This window comes from Gracilinanus agilis, chromosome 2, assembly GCF_016433145.1.
Source record: "Gracilinanus agilis isolate LMUSP501 chromosome 2, AgileGrace, whole genome shotgun sequence".
Classification (NCBI taxonomy): Eukaryota; Metazoa; Chordata; class Mammalia; order Didelphimorphia; family Didelphidae; genus Gracilinanus; species Gracilinanus agilis.
The window spans coordinates 709,147,850-709,166,341 of NC_058131.1; the positions used below are offsets into that span (position 1 = coordinate 709,147,850).

At 47.0% G+C, this 18,492-nt stretch overlaps 1 protein-coding gene across 1 annotated transcript in view; it reads left to right on the plus strand.

The window, feature by feature from the left end:
• Positions 1-1,968: 1,968 nt before the first annotated feature.
• ANK3 (ankyrin 3) overlaps positions 1,969-18,492 on the plus strand; it is a 95,015-nt gene continuing 78,491 nt past the window's right edge. Inside the window, exons 1-3 of the mRNA XM_044660328.1 lie at positions 1,969-1,984; positions 3,297-3,420; positions 9,053-9,155. Coding sequence (XP_044516263.1) covers positions 1,969-1,984; positions 3,297-3,420; positions 9,053-9,155 — 243 coding nt within the window. The remainder of the gene's footprint in view (positions 1,985-3,296; positions 3,421-9,052; positions 9,156-18,492) is intronic.

The window sequence follows — 18,492 nt, forward strand, 5'->3', positions numbered from 1 at the left end:
GTGTGACCCTGGGCAAGTCACTTCACCCTCATTGCCCAACACTTTCTGCTCTTCTGTCTTGGAACCAATACAGGATATGATTCTTAGACAGAAGGGAAGTATTTTTTAAAATTCTATTTCCTCAGATATATTAAAAAAAAAAAAAAGCATTGAACTATATCATCTCCAAGAGTCCTTCCAGCCTAACCGATATTTAATTGGATTCCTCCAACAGTCAATAGATCAATCAACCAATGAGTCCTATCAAGTATATTTATTCCCATTTTATAGACGAGGAAACTGAATCGGATCTCTCCACAACTTTTTCTAGAGTTGAAAATTAGTTCTATATTGGGGGATCTTAGTTGCTCCCATTTCACAGATTTTTACATCATGATTTCTATCGCCACGTCCACCTCTAAAATCCTGTGACCCGAGGAACATTGATTCTAATTGGGCTGCATCGCCATCCATTATCTATAAGGACCAGATCCAAGAGGGGAGGGAGAGAGCCCTAGTGGGCCAAGCCCTTTAGTTCCCAGCAGTCTGCCTTACTGAGAATGCACATTTCTTAGGGCTACTTGGACCAGTGGGAGGAGTCTTAGCCCTGGAAGGCACTTTAGGGGTCCTCGAATTTAAGAGAAAACCGGAAGCTCCGAGGGGTAATTATTAGCAGCATTTGAAGCCACCTCCCCTGTGGCCTTCTTTTTCGGTAACGCGGTCGGTCTCCGAGAGTGTCGCAACGCCAGGCCCCTCCTCCTAAGGGTTTCAAAACCCTTCAGGCCCCCGTTACAGAGTAACTGCGTTTCAGAAGTGAGGAGGTTCGGCAAATGATGGCAATCTCCCTTTCCCGACGACGTTCCCCAGGGAAAGCGGGTGGAGAGTAGGGTGGAGCGGCCTAGGAAGGGACACCCTGACAGGGAAGGGCAAAAAAAGGTCTCCCGGATTGTAGTAGCCTCACACAGATTCCTTCCTCCCCACCCGGCCTGCTCCTCCCTCTTTAGATGTGTCTGAGAGTGAGAGAAGGGAGAGGGGGGAGGGAGGGGAGAGACGGAGAAGCTTGGAAGCTCTGCCTGGGCTCCTTTTCCCTCCAGGTAGCCCAGCCCATCTTGGGGCTCCCGGTTATAAAGGCCTTCCCTGGGAGCTGGGGGTGGCTGCCTTTCCCTCGGGTGCCTGCCGGGCTGTTTCACAACGGCAGGGCAGGGCAGGTCCTCTGTGGGTTTTCTTTCCCTTTTTTTTCCGCTTCCCACCTGACGGAGCATAAATAACCACAACTCCAGCAGAGGAGAGAGTCCAAAGTTACTGTGGCTTCCCCGCGCCCGCCCGGCCTGGCCAGGCATCCTCCCTCTCCGTCCGTGCCTGCCGGTGGGCTCGCGGCGGCCGGAGCCCCCAGCCCAGGAGCTCTGGTCGATTTCTGGCGGGCAGGGGGGAGTGGTCTGGTGGATTTCAGGCCCTGCTCGGTAGCCGGGATCGAATTACAGGAAAAGTCCATGGGCGGGCGGCGCTCCGAGCTGCCCGCATTTACATACGAATAACGCCTCCTGCCCGGGTGGCTTAGGTCGGGGCTGCCCGGCTTGGCCCACGAAGTTTTTAATCCAATCAGAAGGAGCTTTAAAAGGATGTCTACAGCGTGATGAGAAAGGATCCCGGGCACAATTGAGTGTTGCCGGATGTGGGGCATTTTCTTTTTTCCCCCCACCTTGTCCAGTGGGGGATTGGGACGCTCCGCCGCCCTCCCGAGTGTGGGAAGCGATGTGGTGTGAGCCCGCCAGCGCCTGTGAAGAGCCCACGCTGCTGGGGAGAGGCGGCTGGTGGAGGCGTGGAAAGTGACCCGGCCCTCCGGGCTCAGGCATTCATTCTCCTGGGCTTCTGAGCTCAGTTTGAAATCTCGCCTTCTGGGACTCCTGGGGATCCTTGGAAACGCCTGGAGGACGCCTTGGCGGGTACTGGAGCTGGTTCTTGTTTTCCTAGACCAGCCCCGGGGGAGACATGGCTCTGCCACCGAGTAAGGTTTTTCTCTTTAGTTGTCTTTTGGGTGTGTGTGTGTGTGTGTGTGTGTGTGTCTAAGAGTTACTTGAAGGAGCCAGCAAGATCGCTTTGTTTTGCATTGATAACCTTTGCAATCCTCGCCTTGGGGTGCTTTGAGTGGGGAGCTGAGCGCACCCCACGTTGCCCCGTTGAGCAAATGGAAATTCTGAACGCCACTGACTGGACTTGGACAGCCCGAGCCCATGAATCACTCACCTTTGAGACCACACCATGGCAAACTCCTGCAACCTCTCCGGGCCAGGCCACCTTTTCTGATCCTCCTTTTAAAAGCGAGGGAGAGCGAGGGAAAGGGGTCTGGGGGGCGGGGGTGCATTTCCGAACGAAAGGAGGGAGCCTGGCCGAGGTGCTGCTTTTTGTCAAGGGCTGGGAAACCTCCCCAAAGGGCAAAGGACCCTTTGAAACTTGCCCTGTCACTTGGGGAATGTGGCTTCTGCGCGTTGTAATGACTTGCTTTCGGTGGTCAGGCGAAAGGGATCCAGTCCTGTTAACCCTTTGCGGTGGGGGGTTGGGTTTGCAGGACTATAATCCCCCTCACTCAAAGGCTGTTTCAAAGCAGTTTTCCTCAGTGGATTTACAATACCGTCCGAATTGAACGGAACGTTGCAATTTTGGAGTCCAGACCAGCTCCGATGGGAACATTCAAGGCTTTGGACTCTTTACTTCTCCTCGTTTTCCTAACTCGATAATTGTGGCTCCCGATAAGGAAAGATTTTATTATCATTAAAGTCTCTTCCCCCAACCTGGACCTGAAACAAATGGGAAGGGAAAAGTTGGCTCCTTTAGCTTGTACAAATTGGGGAATTGCCCTAGAAGAGGCCGACATTGTTTGGGAAACTGTCCATTGGAGCAGGCAGCTCTCCTCACTGTCATTTTTTAGGGCATCCCGTCCAGGAGTTTTGGACACCTCAATCAGATTTTTTTTTTTGGTCATAATCTATCCTTCTGGGAACTTGGGGGCAATGCCTGGAATTGGTATTGGGCACCCATGAGCAGCTTACACCCTGATGAGTTTGATTTACTTATTTGATCACATACTAACCTCTGCCTAAGTTCCTTTTACCTCTTGAACTTGTGCTAGCCAAATTTCATTCTCAGGTCAGAATTCCAAAAGCCTTGGGGGGGATGGGGATGAGGGAAGGGAGAGGGGAAGGAATGCCAATTGAGCCCTTTCTTTGCCAGCAACCAGACTAGGAACTGGGCTTGTAATAACTACTATGGCCACAAGGGAAACCAGAGCCTTCTGATTTTCATTCACTTTCTCCTGGCAGGTGAAGATGCTATGACAGGAGATACAGACAAATATCTTGGGCCCCAAGACCTCAAAGAACTGGGAGACGATTCTCTCCCCGCGGAAGGATACATAGGCTTCAGCCTAGGAGCCCGCTCCGCCAGGTAGTGTATTTTGGCAATCCTGTTTGTTTCCTAGACAACCATGATCAATCCATAAATCGAATTCATTTTCTTTGCCGTCTCCTCCAGTATATGTTTTTGGAAAGAAGGCTGTAAATGTCCAGATAGTGGTGTCTCAGTGGCTCTACATCCCGTGCTATTTTCTTTCCTGAGTTTTAATCCCAAGCAGCTTTGTATTTCTGAGCACCCTGACTCTTCTTTCCCCTTCTCTGGAGGCACGCTTTAAACAGAGATCAAAAGAATACTTTTCCTGAGCTTTCTTGCAAAGATATCTTATTTGTCGATGAGAAAGTTACATGAGAAAGCCTGCTGTTTGCAAGGAATCTTTGACTGGGTTAGATTGAAGAGCATTAGCCCATTTTTTCCCCCTGAAATCTGAGCAATAACTGAAATCCACAATAATTGAAACTGTTAAGGATGGCCATCTTGCTCTCTTTTTATCTTTGGTGAAAGATCACCATTGCCATCTATTCTTAAAACTTCCCGATCAGTATTTTTGGTATGTAGTGGAAAGACATTGCATTATTTTGTTTGAAAAGGAGCCGAAGATGTTTAAAATAGACCTTTGTACCAAGAATGTGATGGAATGTGAGGGTCCCCAGCCTTCTTACACAATGGAATGCTACCGATTGCAGCCTCTGTGCCCTCGCTGAAAAGGGTTGCCTTCTGGAAAACCCTGTACTTTAAAACTCACTTTTGCACTGCTCCAGAGAGAAACAAGACTCCATGCTCTATTTGGAGATTGCATTGCCCTGTTGTGGATTAACAGTGTGTTTGCTGACAGTCAAGTTATTTTGAAGCTAATAATTAAACCTCCCAAGCCAGAGCCCTGGGGACATTTTCCTATAGTTTAATGATCTGTTGTAAAGTTTCATTGTCTCCCAGTGAATGAATGGCACTTCCCACAAAGTAAAGCTTGGGTGTTTGTCCTCAGTCTTGGGTGTTCCTGGGCTGCCTTAGATGTGGAGTAGATTCTTTCTAAAGAGGCTCTCTCTTAGTCTCTCTCCGGGTCTCTCACAGTATTTCTAGATTCTTGTCATTTGACCAACTTTCTAGTTTATAAATACTTCCGTAAGATCAGATCATCTTAATGGAGTCTGCTGAGGGACTAATCAAAGCCACAGCTAGTAATGGGGTTTTAAAAGAAAACTTATACCAGTGAGCTGCCATAATAATAACAACAACAACAACAACAACAACAATAATAATAATAATAATAATGACAATAATAATAACAATAACAACAATAATAATAACAATAATAATGATGATGATGATAATGATGATGATGATAATAATAATGCCAATAACACCAACAGTTGAGAATTTTATTTTTGAAGACCAGCGCTTACCTGTCATTCAATGCCTTGGCATAAAGATAAAGCGCTTTATAAACTGTAGAGCACTGTATAAATAAATGCTAGATCATCATCATCATCATCATTATCATTAAATTTCTGCCTAGAGACTGGATTGGTGTACTCTGTCCAGTATTCAGCTGTCTCCCCATCCCATTTCTGTGGACATATCAATATGGAGACATGATTGGAGTGTTGTGGCAACCCCCAAAGGAAACCTGAGACTGAGAGATTGCCCTAAGATATCAGGCTTCGGCTTTTTCTGAGCGTGCTAAGGCTTTTCACATTTCTAATGTCAATGGCACCATTCTTACTTGTCGCTCTTTGTATGTAACTCATTTTTACATCAGCAGAGTCTACTTATGTTATGCTCAGATGCCCCCAAAGTAAATAAACCAACAACAAAAGCCAAGCTTGATGATGTCCCCAGTTTCGAAGCAAAACAACTCAAAAGGGTGTTGGGGTTTTGTCAAATAAACTTTTCTGAGTGTAACATTAAAAGAATGAATACATGAACTGTGTAAGTCACTCAACCATACATTTTTTTCTTTTTCTTGTCTGATTCTTTGCTTTCTGTTTCTCCTACTTCTTCTCCCCTATAAATTCTTTAAAATAGTCCTAAGATCAGGTAAGAAGATTCTACGTGGCATCCTTATTGCATTTCTCCCCATCCCCCTCGGCTTCTTTTTCTTTTTCTTTTTTCAGCATTGTGATGTGTCGTGGTGTGATTTTTATTTTGTGCTCAGCTTTAGCAAGTGAATTTCATGATTTTCAGCAAATTAACAAGTGACTTGATTGCTTTTAAGGCCCCTGATCAGAAACTGTCAGTGAATTGGGGGGGGGGGGGAATATTGGAAGGAATTCAATTAATGCATTCAATTAACAAACTGTGCGAGGTGCATGAGATCCTGGGAAGACCTTAAACTGATAACTGGTTGGCCTCCTTGTTTGCTGGGTGCTGGCTTGTTTGAGCTTTGAGGCACATAACTACATTTTTAGACCCATCAGATGGCGGTTTTTCTAATATTTCCTACAAAGAACTTTTCAGGGTGTCCCAATATTGTTGGCCCCAATAACACAGTTTTAGGCTTTCTGCCACCCCTGATCTTGAGGGCAAGAACTCTGGCTTTAGAGGGGAAATCCGCACTTAGAGATTGGAATAATTCAAGTAAGAGAAATGGAAGGTTATAGGCAAATTCAAGCTCTAATCTGTCAATATGAAAAAAAAATCATGCTAAAAATGAAAGCGTTTTTGAGGGTTCTACTTGCTGGCCATTGTCTCTGTGGCGGAGCTGGCCCTTCTGTTTAAGCTAGAATGGCAGGGACTGTTTCCTTCTTTTTTTTTTTTAATGATTATTATTAGATTGTTTTCTCTGAAGCGATCATAGATCTCAGACTAGAAAGACCATCAAATGTAACTGCTTCCTTTTCCAGATAAAGCCTAGGGATTTGACTTTTAGAGACAGGATTTGAACCCAGATCCTCAGCCAATTCTTTTTCGCATTGGGCCATTCTAATCTGCCTCCTCTAATGCCATGAATAAAAGAATGAAATAACTTCCAAATGGGAAAAATAACCACGTTAGACTGATTTTTGAGGAGCCAGTGGCAAGGCAGCAAATTATAGATTGTGGGTTTATGCTTTTTTTTTTTTTCTTATGAAGAAGCTAGTCCTATACCTGACCAGCCTTTGATTACCTTCTTACTATTATCTTCTAGCCTTTAGTTTAGTCAGTGAATAGAATAGAATGCCCTCTCTGGAAAGAGGTTTATATTCTACTAATATCCTTTTTCTTTTTTTAAACCCTCACCTTTTGTCTTGGAGTCAATACTTTGTATTGGCTCCAAGGCAGAAGAGTGGTAAGAGCTAGGCAACGGAGGTCAAGTGACTTGCCCAGGGTCACACAGCTGGGAAGTGTCTGAGGCCAGATTTGAACCCAGGACCTCCCGTCTCTAGGCCTGACTCTCATTCCACTGAGTTACCCAGCTGCCCCCTTAATATCCTTTTTCTAAAAACCCTTACCTTCTGTCTCAGAGTCAATGCTAAATTCTGGTTTCAAAGCAGCAGAGTTAAGGGCTGGGCAATTAGGATTATGTGACTTGCCCAGGGTCACACAGCTAGGAAGTATCTGAGTACAAATTTGAATCTAGAATCTCCCATTTCTGGGCCTGACTCTATCCATTGAGCTACCTTGCTAGCAAATTAAATAAATAAATGAATGAATCTCCCCTTTCTTTTATTTATTTATTTATTTTTTTTTTTTACTTCTGCCACTTTAGGCACTATTGCTTAGTGCCCAAAGGACCTTTGAAGAGTCAGTGTGGCCTTTGACTTGGGGAGGAAATCAATTCTTTTATTGAGAAAAAATCAATTCTTTTATTGAGAAAAAAATCAATTCATTTATATTAAATGCCTGAAACCTTCATGTACTAGATCTCCCAGAGTCATTGAAGAAAGATCAATAATTCAGTTCCATGTGAATTTTTAAAATTCATGCCTTTGACTTAGGATATTTTTTCCAGATTACATGTAGATGCGATTTTTGAATAATTGTCTTCTGACATTTTGTGATGCCTTTTCTCTCCTTCCTCCCCCCACACCCCCGAGAGCGGGCCATACGATAGTTATACGTGTGCTCTCATGCAATACGTATTTTCATGTTTGTCATCAGCGTACATTTTTGAGGAGAGGAGACGTCTATGTGTTCTAGGTTATATGCTAGACTCCGGAGCTGCAGAGCCCCAAATGAAATAATCCCTGCCTTCAAGGAGCTTCTCTTCTCAGGAGGGGCTGGGCATGGATGGCAGAATAAGAGACATAGAATAGAGTAGAAGCCCCTTTCCATTTCCCCTCAGTTGCTACCATTTTGGTAAAAATTAGGGTGGGAGCAGAGATCCAGAGCTTGAAGGGGCTTAAGAGGCAATGTACTACTGACGTCCTCACTTTACAAAGGAGGAAACTGAGTCCCAAGAAAGCAGACTCAAGAGCACGCAGGTCTCGTGTCCGAGGTGGGGCTTGAACATCTGATCCGTTGGTCAGGACTCTTCTCCCCTCTGCCACGCCGTCCCACCCTACCCCTGCCCTTTGTTACAAAGTCAGCAGCTCCCTGTCCTTGAGACATGTGGAGTGGAGGACGAGGACATCTTGTCACTTATGTTGCGTTACAGGTAGGAAGGGAGGACGAGCCGATGTTTTTACTGTTACAGATCGGAGGGTAAATCGATTCCTTGGGGCTGAGTCGAGTGCCCTGAGAACCAAGGGGAGGCTTCAGGGTCAAGGAACCCAGCCAGCCGGGGAGCCCAAATAATTGGATGCCTTTGGCTCATCCGTAATGGATTCGGCGGCCCTCTGGAGCAGAGGTTTGAAGAGCAGAGAAAGGCACAGTGGATTGGGCCTGGTCTGGGGGTCACTTACCCCGATTGCTTTCTCCTTACCACTCCTTACCACCTATACTTAGTATTGATTCCAAGATGGAAGGTTAGAGACAGACACACAGACAGAGAGAGGGAGGGAGATGGTTAAGTGACTTGTCCAGAGGCATTCAGCTAGGAAGTGTCTGAGGTCAGATTTGAACCCAGGACGACCCATCTGTAATGGTTCTCAATCCCCTGAGCTACCCAGCTGCCCTGGCCATTTGATCCATCCTCCCCTCTGGGAGAGGCAGATACCAAACCGATGTCCATGTTCCATATTTGTCAGCAAACTCCATGTTCATTCCCAGATGCCCCCACGCACAGAAATATCATTGACTTCAGCAACTGTAACTAAATAGAGAAAAAGAAAGAAACAAAAACTCAGGAGGAGTGGCCGGGAACCCTCTTTACACCAGAAAAAGAGTAATTCCGGACAGGAGGGCCATTCTCTGATTCAGATTTCAGGTTCCGCCATTCACTACGACAGTGGTCAGACTTTCCATTACTGTCCTCTTGGTTCCATTTTCCCAGTGAAACATCAGAAGAAATCCACAAATGCCATTTTTTTTTTTTGGCCAATTTTTTTTTTTTTAACCCAGTTGGTCTTACTTGAAACCAAAGCTAGTCCGAGGGGAATTTTCACCTAAAAATATTTTTCTCAGGATATGAAATCCTCCATTTGTGCCATCGTCTCTTTTTGTGATCCTTTTTGTTGATATTGTCGATCCTTTCGATATGTCTCATCTGTGGCTGTTCCCTGGAAGTTGCATGCATTAATTTATTTTTTATTCATCTCATCATCATCATCTGGCACTGTTGAATGGTTAACTGTAAATACAACAGCCTCCGCTCCTTCAGTTCGGATAGGTCTTACACACTGAACAGAAGCTCTTACGCCCGGGACAGCATGATGATCGAAGAACTGCTGGTGCCATCAAAGGATCAGGTAGGCGGCCATTTTTATCAGCTTTAATTATTCAGTTCCTTTTTCTGTAATTACTTATACAGGGATGCTCAAAGGTCTCGTTTCTCCCTTCCCTTTAACCTTTGGTTAAGCCAAAGCAAATGATCTGACAATTATTGTTGTTCTTGTTGCTGAAAACCATTTGAGAGCTGCTGACCCTGATCAGGAAGGGAATCGGATCTATGAGAGCAATAAGTGCTGGATTTAATTTCATTGCTCTAAGGAACTCCCAAATGAGGAAACTCCCTTTACCAGTGCAGGTTGGCACCTTTTAGGCAACTGAGGGTCTTTAAGAGTCGCCTGAGGGCTCTGAGAAGTGATTTGGTCAAGTTCATACACCAGGGTCAGAGGCAAGATCTGAAAACATGTCTTCCTGACTCAGGGTAGCTTCCTCTCCATGAAGCCATGCTGCCTCTAGGAAGGAAGTGTTAGTTTAAAAAAAATGGGGATAAAAGGGACCCCTTCTGTTTTCCAGGTAGGTGTCCAAAAGTCTTGAGAAAGAAGTCCCCAAACCTTCCTAAAGGGCCATCCGATCCTCTTTTCCTTTTTTTTTTTTTTAAACCCTTAACTTCTGTATATTGGCTCCTTGGTGGAAGAGTGTTAAGGGTGGGCAATGGGGGTCAAGTGACTTGCCCAGGCTCACACAGCTGGGAAGTGTCTGAGGCCAGATTTGAACCTAGGACCTCTCGTCTCTAGGTCTGACTCTCAATCCACTGAGCTCCCCAACTGCCTCCGCCGACCCTCTTTCACACGCCAACCCCAGTTCAAATTTTAGAAGGGGAAGATGTTGTTTTCAGTTGGATTTACAAACCAAGAAGGTTAACTACGGAGCAGCCACTTCTCAAAGGTTCTCTTTCATCTAGAAGGCTTGGTTGTATCTCCAATGGCGTCTCCAAAGATTGTTCTTGGTTAATAGAAAATTCTCTCTAAATTGGCCTTGGTTGAGTCTTCGACTTTTGGAGCTCAACTTCAAGAGAAGCTTCGAATTGGGGCTCTGGCTTTTGGGCAGTTGAATTTCTCTCCTGTTGACGGGTCTGCCTTAAAGCCTGGGTCTTGGCCAGAAGGTTCGGCGCAATAACATGAAATAAATGAGTGTTGATTGATTGGTTGAAGCCACAGGAAAGAACTGACAGAAAACGAGAATCACTTGGCGGAGAGGCATGTAGAGACTCGGTCCTCCATCGGGCTGATTTTCTGGGAGGTTGGGCATGGTTTGTACGCCACAAACCCTTCTTGGTCAAGTCGCCGGCTCTACTATGAAGACAAACTGGAACAGGCAGGCAGGTAGGGGTTTGTCTGTCCCGGCCAAGCTCCAGGTTATGCACGGAGCAGCCTAGAGCTGAAGGCTCCCTTCCCAGACTGCGCTGCACCGAGGCGTGCCTACACTGGGCTTCCCCGGACAAGACCGTCAATAAAGATCGTATTATTTTATGCTGCCTGGAATGTGCTCCAGACCGCAGCCTCCCAGCCATGAATGTCTTGGTGATTCCGTGTTCTGGCAGACCAAAGCTCATTGTCAGATCACTGCAGGCTCAGCAGAAGGTCCGTTTCAGGGCACTTTGGGAGGTAATAGGTAGCCCGGACACAGATGCCGGGCACGGCCATCGCCACCTCAATGACTTTGACCACTCCGTTACCTCCATGTTTAAAATGGAAAAAATGGAGCGGCTGGGAAGTGCTTATTCTTGGAATTGGGTCATCGGCCTCGAATGGAAAGGGACCTCCAGCCACCTAATCCAGCCTCCTTTTTTGGTAAATGACACAACAGAGGCAAACAGAGGTTAAGGGATTTGCCTCAGGACACATGAGTAGAAATTTACGGAAGGGGGATTTGAACTCAGGTCCTATAGATCAGCTGATAGGTTAATATCAGTTAGCTGGCGCCATAGTAGACACAATCAGGAAGGTCTGAGTTCAAGTCTGGCTTAGACACTTACTAGTTGTGTGACCCAGGGTAAGCCACTAAACTTGATTGCCTCAGTTTCTTCGTTTGTGAAATGGAGATAAGAGCACCTACCTCCCATGTGGTTGTGGCTGTCAATTGAGGTATTTGTCAAGGTTGGCATATAGTAGGGGTTATAAAAATGTAGAATTATTATTATTATTATTATTATTATTATTATTATTAGCCGGGATAAAATGGTAAGAGTTCTCACTGCCTCGGTGAGGATCCTCCTGAGAACTTGCCGGTGTACTTTTATCCTTGGAGAAGGTGAGGAACAGTTGGACCGCCTTGACTTCAAGCTCAGAGACCAGCTAATTCTTTAAGAGCAGATTCAGCAGGGCAGCTGGGTGGCTCAGTGGATGGAGAGTCAGGCCTAGAGACGGGAGGTCCTGGGTTCAAATCTGGCCTCAGACACTTCCCAGGTGTGTGACCCTGGGCAAGTCACTTGACCCCCATGGCCCACCCTTACCACTCTTCCACCTATGAGACAATACACAGAAGTTAAGGGTTTAAAAAAAAAAAAAAAGGAACAGATTCGGCTGGCGGGCCGCGATGCGTTTGTGCAGATGGGTCTGCCTGGGAACAGGGGGTGGGGACGGCCCCAATCATGCGCCGGGTTTCAGCATGTGAATCATTTAGTGGCATATAAATATTTTAGCAGTAACACAAACAGGAATCCCAGCGCTCGTCATGTGGATGCCTCATGTCTTCGGTTAGCTCCTCCCCAGACCTCCTTGCTCGGATGAGAGAAGGGGAGACAATAACTCCGCCACAGGCATTAGGGGAACTTACGGAGAAGCGATCATTTCTCTTGCATTCTGCCAGTTTCCTTGGCCCCCCACCCCACCCCGCTCTGTACGAGAGCTCCCGGCCTTGACAGACCTGAGATCCAAGAGTTTAGGGTGGTTTTAGGTGACTCCGTTGTCTTTCTGAGAAAATGAAGGAATTCTAGAATCAGCGATTCAGAAAGGGATCTCAGAAGCAATTTTTAATAGCTAATAATAACAAACTAGTCTCATGGTTTGCAAAGCACTTTATGAATGTTCTTCCCTTATAATAACCCTGAGAGTTAGCTGTTATTAACCCATTTTGCAGGTGAGGAAACTTTGTCCGAAGTTAATGATTTGCCCAGGGTTACATAGCTAGTAAGTTTCTGGGGCAGGACTTGAACTCGGGTCATCTTGATCCCAGGTCCAGCTCTCTATCCACTGTGCCCACTAGTTGTCTAGATGAGGAAACCGAGGCCCAGGGAGGTTGGGTTAGGCTAAGTTCAAGGTCATTCTGGTTCTAAACATCCGAGGTGGAATTTGAACTGGCGTCTCTGACTATGGAGCCCCGACTCTTCCGTTGTGTGCCACAGCCTTGCTGAGATTCCCTCCAGCTCCAATTCCTCTGAACGCTGTTGAATCTATCGCAGAATAAGGAGGAAAAGTCACTCTTTGATTGGTAGGAAGGAGGTGATCATAAAGAGGCTACTTTGATCAATTTTTTTTTTTAACCCTTAACTTCTGTGTCTTGGCTCCTAGGTGGAAGAGTGGTCAGGGTGGGCCATGGGAGTCAAGTGACTTGCCCAGGGTCACACGGCTGGGAAGTGTCTGAGGCCGGATCTTTGATCATTTCTGAATGGAATGCTTGCTGGTGCTGATGGGCTTTCCTGGATAAGTCAAGTTACAGGGCCTGAGAGGATTGTTTTGTTCCTTTCTTTGTCCGTTTGATACAGTCAATCATTGGCATGTTGAATTTGGATTCTCCCAGGGTCCGGCTCGTTCTCTGTCATAAATTAACTAGTCAAAGAAGTATATTAACTCCTTCAAGCCAAGAAAGGCTGACTCAGTTTATTAGAAATGAGCAAAAAGCAGTGCTTTTGAATGGATTATATTCATTCACAATTAATTTTGAAGAATTATTTTCTATCTCTCTATTCAATCTTACGTACCAGACCATTGAGGAAAAGACTCCCAGGACCCCAGATCTAGAGTTAGAAGGGATTTCAGAGGCCCTCCCTATTTGTACAAGAGGAGTAAGTTGTCCAAGGTCACATATGTAGTAAGAATCAGAGGCAAGATTTGAATTCGGGTCCTCTGCCTCTGCCCCCGGAACCAGCATTCTTTCCACTGGATCCTTCTTCTCCAGCTTTGAATGAATTGGAACTAGATCCCCAATGGGGATGGTCCCGTCCACTGGGGAAGGGCCCGTCTATTCCTACCGATTCTGGGCGATGGTGCAAAAATCGAAAGTATTTAATTCGGAGCAATAGTGACCGATGTTGGGCATCAAAGGGGTATCTATAATGAGTCACCCATGATGACCCATTACTCAGGTTTAAGTGGAGTTAAAAATGGCACCCAGGCTGGGTAGCTCAGTGGATTGAGAGCCAGGGCTAGAGACGGGAGGTCCTGGGTTCAAACCCGGCCTCAGACACTTCCCAGCTGTGTGACCCTGGGCAAGTCACTTGACCCCCATGGCCCACCCTTACCACTCTTCTGCCTTAGAGCAAATACACCGTATTGACTCCAAGACGGAAGGTGAGGGTTTAAAAAAAAATAAAAGTAAAAATGGCACCCAGGAAGTAGCACGATCAGGAAAGGAAGCTGGCCGACTCAACCAGGAGAAGGAAGCGTAAGTAGCACGTGGACATCCCCGGGGCTGTCCTGGGCCCTCTGGAATGTTCCGAGGCCCAAAGCCTCCCGCTCCTGGGACGAAGATCTAGGAGTGATTCCTAGACTTCCGAGAGGCACCCAAGAAGCCGAGGCTTGGACCTGGCTCGTCGGTGAGCGCTGCAGGCAGATACAGATACAGGTGACTGCGGAGGCGTTGCGGGGCTCGGCTGTCCGACCTCCGGGCCTCTCTCTGGCATTTTTGCTCCAGGCGTTGGGTCGTCCTGGCACAGGAAGCTCCCTCTCCCGGAGCAGGCGTGCCTGTCGGGCCCTTTGTCTTGGGGACCGTCATGATCGTTAAGTGCCCCCAACCCTGCGTGTTCTTTCAGAATTCCCAAGTGTCTGAGGGGGCCACCTTAGAGAGCCGCCCCTTCAAGCCCCTCGTTTTGTAGCTGAGGAAGCAGAGGCGTCCCTGGGTTCAGAGGAGTTGCCCCAGGCGGCTCCTGGGAGCTGACCTCCTAGTTCGGTGCTCTTTCCGCAGGGCTGATAATGAAGAAAGTCCCCTGAGGATGCTCATCTCACCTGTGTAGGCCCTGGTTCTATAAGCAGGAGCCGCAAGTCCTTTCCATCTAAGCGTTGTTGTTGTAGAATCGTTTTAGTTGTGTCCAATTCTTTGTGACCTCATTTGGGGTTTTTTTGGTAAAGCTACTGGACTGGTTTGCTGTTCCCTTCTCTAGCTCACTTTACAGATGAAGAAATTGAGGCAAATAGGGTCGAGTGACTCGTCCAGGGTCATACAACTAATCAGTGTGCAGTGGCAGATTTGAACTCAGGATGATGATTCTTCCTGCATCCAGGCTCAGCCCTCTACCTGTTGTACCACCCAGCTACCTTGTTCTACCTCAGTAGTCAGTCAGTATGTATTTGTAGAGCCCCTAGTCTGTACCAGGGCCCTCTGCTGAGTGGTGAGCGTACAAAGAAAGGCAAAGGCCTCGAGGAGCTCCAGCCAGATGGTGAATGAATGATCTGAGGCCAAAAAAAGAAGAAATCCCCCACCCATGAGGTAGCCTTGTATCAGTGGGCAGCTCCAGACGTCACGCCTGGAGACAAGGAACCTTCCCAGCTTGGTAGGACCTGCTAAAGCTTGTATTCTGCTGGCTTAGCCCTCAGAAGTGCAGAAAAGCAGCTAGGTGGTTCAGTGGATAGAGAACCAGGCCTGGTGAGGGGAGGTCCTGAGTTCAGATTTGGCCTTAGACACTTCCTGGCTGGGTGACCCTAAGCTAGTCACTTCACCTCCATGACCTAGCTCTAACTGTACTTCTGCCTTGGAACTGATTGCTTTAGTATTGATTCTAAGGCAGAAGGTGAAGGGAGGAAGGAAGAAAGGAAGGAAGGAAAGGGAGGAAGGAGAGAAGGAAGGAAAGGGAGAGAGGAAAGAAGGAAGGAAGGAAGGAAAGGGAGAGAGGAAAGAAGGAAGGAAGGAAGGAAGGAAGGAAAGGGAGAGAGGAAAGAAGGAAGGAAGAAAGGAAGGAAGGAAGAAAAAAAGGAAGGAAGGCAGGGAAAAAGAAAGAAAAGAAAAGAAGGGCAGGCTCCCCTCCACACTGCATTAATACTTGGAGGGGGTCTTCAGTGCATGGGCAATATTATTCTTTGTGGTTACAAAGCGCGTTTCCGTGTATTCCCTCCTTCTGTCCTTTTCCCTGTTTTCCTTCCTGGGTTGCTCTGGAGATCCAGGAAGATAACATCTGAAAATGCCTCCGACTATAAATCCCAGGTCCAATGAAGGCCCCTGTTCTTAGGCTCCCCAATGAAGATTTGTTTCCCGCAGGTCCCCCAAGCGCAGGAACCGTCCCTTACAAAGCAAATGGGAAAGCCCAAGCCCAGCCGTCTGGCATTCCTGTCGCAGGCTTGTTCTCTCCTTTCTTTTCGGCGTAATTGTTGAAAGAAAAAGTCTGATGTGGCTTATGTAATTAGTGCGTGTGTCTTAGTTCAGCCTGTTCCCATTACCTAACTGGCGTAATATTTATTAGACGCCTTCGGCCTCTAGCGAGAGGCAGAGCTGGGGTAGTTACTAGAAGGAATTCAGCCAACAGGAGAGACGGTCTTCGCCCTCCAGGATCTCCCGCCAGAGGCTCTTGAGACAGACACCTGAGCAATTGTTCTTCTCCACGGAATAGAATATACCGCTTAGACTTACTACCACTTCTTCATTTCTTCAGCTAGGTAGGGATTGACTTGGGTCTTTTTTTTTTTTTTAAACCCTTGTCTTCCCTCTTAGAATCAATACTGTGTAATGGTTCTAAGGCAGTAGAGTAGAAGGTTAGGCAATGGAGGTCAAGTGACTTGCCCAGGGTCACACAGCTGGGAAGTGTCTGAGGCCAGATTTGAACCCAGGACCTCCCATCTCTAGGCCTGGCTCTCCATCCACTGAGCTACCCAGCTGCCCACATAGGTCTTATTTTTACACAGGAATCTGTCACTACGCATTGGCTAAGTGTGTCCTCTATGCTAGGAGCTGGAGAGTACAAAGGCCCTGCCTTCAGGTAGCTTGTATTCTTCTCAGGAAAACAAGCAAGCTTGTAGAGAAATAAGACAAAATGCACATACGAGGGCATTTCCGGGCTTGGGGGGTTATCTGAAGACATTGGGAAAGGTCTGGTGTTGGAGCTGAGCTTCGAAGGGCGTGAAGGCTCCTGGGAAGTGAAGGCAGGGAAAGAGTGCATTCTTGGCACAGAGACGATCCCGGGCAAAGGTGCGGCCCCGGGAGATGGGATGCCAGATGCAAAGGTCAGCCACAAGGCCGGCTTAGTCCAGTGCTGAAACCTGGGCACGGACATCTGTCCCTGGAGTGAACGTTTCATGAAGGCTTCCTTGCCCGTCATTAAATGCAAATAGAATTGATTCTTGCCTGTAATTAAGGATAAACTCGACCCCGGAGCACGGAACAAGAAAAACTAGTGCTAGATGAGTAAGCGCCGCCCTCACGAGCATGAGGGGACGGTTGTGGGCTAGTGGGTGCTCGGCGTCCACGGAGCCGAGGGGCTCCAGTCAGTGGGAGAGCGTGTTGTGGGTGCAAAGTGTCTACACAGGGCAGGCTGTTCTCCGACAACTATAAATAGCCCCTGTGGAAGGAGCAGAACCTTTATGTTGGCAACGGGCCAGCGTGGCTTCTGGGTTAGTCCTTCGGTCCCTTTGTCTGTGGTGGCTGCCGAGACCGGTTATTGGGTAGCTCTGCTTTTGCTTGAATACTTTGTCTCCCTTTTGTCTATGAAAGGGGAAACTGAAATAATTACTTAGATCTGCACCTAATTGGAAGGTGCTTGATTTTATTTTAACCCTCACCTTCCGTCTTGAGTCAAAACTGTGTATTGGCTCCTTGGTGGAAGAGTGGTAAGGGTAGGCAATGGGGGTCAAGTGACTTGCCCAGGGTCACACAGCTGGGAAGTGCCTAAGGTCAGATTTGAACCCAGGACCTCCCATCTCTAGGCCTTGTTAATTGAAATTTGGGAAATGCCATTTAAAAGTATATATATATATTTTCTGTGGACACGTGGGAACTATCAAACTACATTTCCCATGGTCCAACGGGTTTCCATTTCCGGTTCTTTGGGTGTGGGGACGCCTGCGTCACCACACAGAGGACAGTTTAAATGAGAGGAAATTTCGAAAGGAAGCTCTCTTTAGCTAGCAGACGGGAGGTAACAATAATGGCTGAGGCGGCAGTTTTGAATCCTTACAGGCGCGTGGTCTAATGATTTTATCTCTATCAGCATGGCTTTAATTAAAATACTAATTTCTATATTTATATCAGCCTTTATTATTTTTAATCGTAACAGCCTGGCTCTCAATCCACTGAGCCCTCCCAGCCGCCCCACAATATTACCTTTTTTGATCCTCACAGCAACTCTGGGAGACTGTCGTAAAGAAGGGAAGTCATTTCCCTACGGCCAGAGAGCCAGTCCTAGTGGTCAAGCCAGGGCTAGAATCCAGGTGGTCCGTCAGACTTCCTTCCATTATACCGGTGTCTCCGTGTGTCAACAGAATCACAAAACTATACCTAGACGGGCCCTCAGAAGTCATGTAATTTAACCTCTCGTTTTATAGAAGAAGAAACGGAAGCCTGGGGGATCAAAGTGACTTTTCCAAGGTCTACTGAGTGGTAAAGACCAGAGGCGGGATTTGAACCCATCTGCTGTCTCTAGCACTAGTGTTCCTCCTGCATAAGGAGGTTAAGCAATAGGCAGGAACATACTCAGCATTCACTGTTAACAAGAAGAGTATCATAGAATCAGAGCTACAGAGCAGCCGGGCCAACGACCTTGTTATTATTTTTTAATACAAGAGGAAACTGAGGTCCCGAGATGGAAAGTGACCAAAATTAGTTCAGCTTTTAGCCATTGGCGGCCCTTCATCTGGAGTCATTTGGGGTTTGACACTGGGCTATATTTGGAAGCTGAAGAGTTCCATTTATCTCACTCCTCTGCAAGTAGCCATTGGAAAAGCAGAATGTTAATGGTCTTTGAAGGAGGAAGTAGATAAAATCGGGACTTCCAAACCATCCAGCCCAGCGCCTCTGTTTAATAGGTGAGGAAAGCCAGACTTGCCAAGGACTGGACCAGGGCAAGCGGAGGCAGAGGTGATAGTGGAAGACTTGGGGAGGTGTAACTGATAACACTTGCCGACTGATTGGAGATGAGGAGAGGCGCAAGAAGAGCCAAGAATGATCCAGAGGCTGTGAACCTGTGTGTCTGGAAAGATGGCAACACCCTTGGCAAAA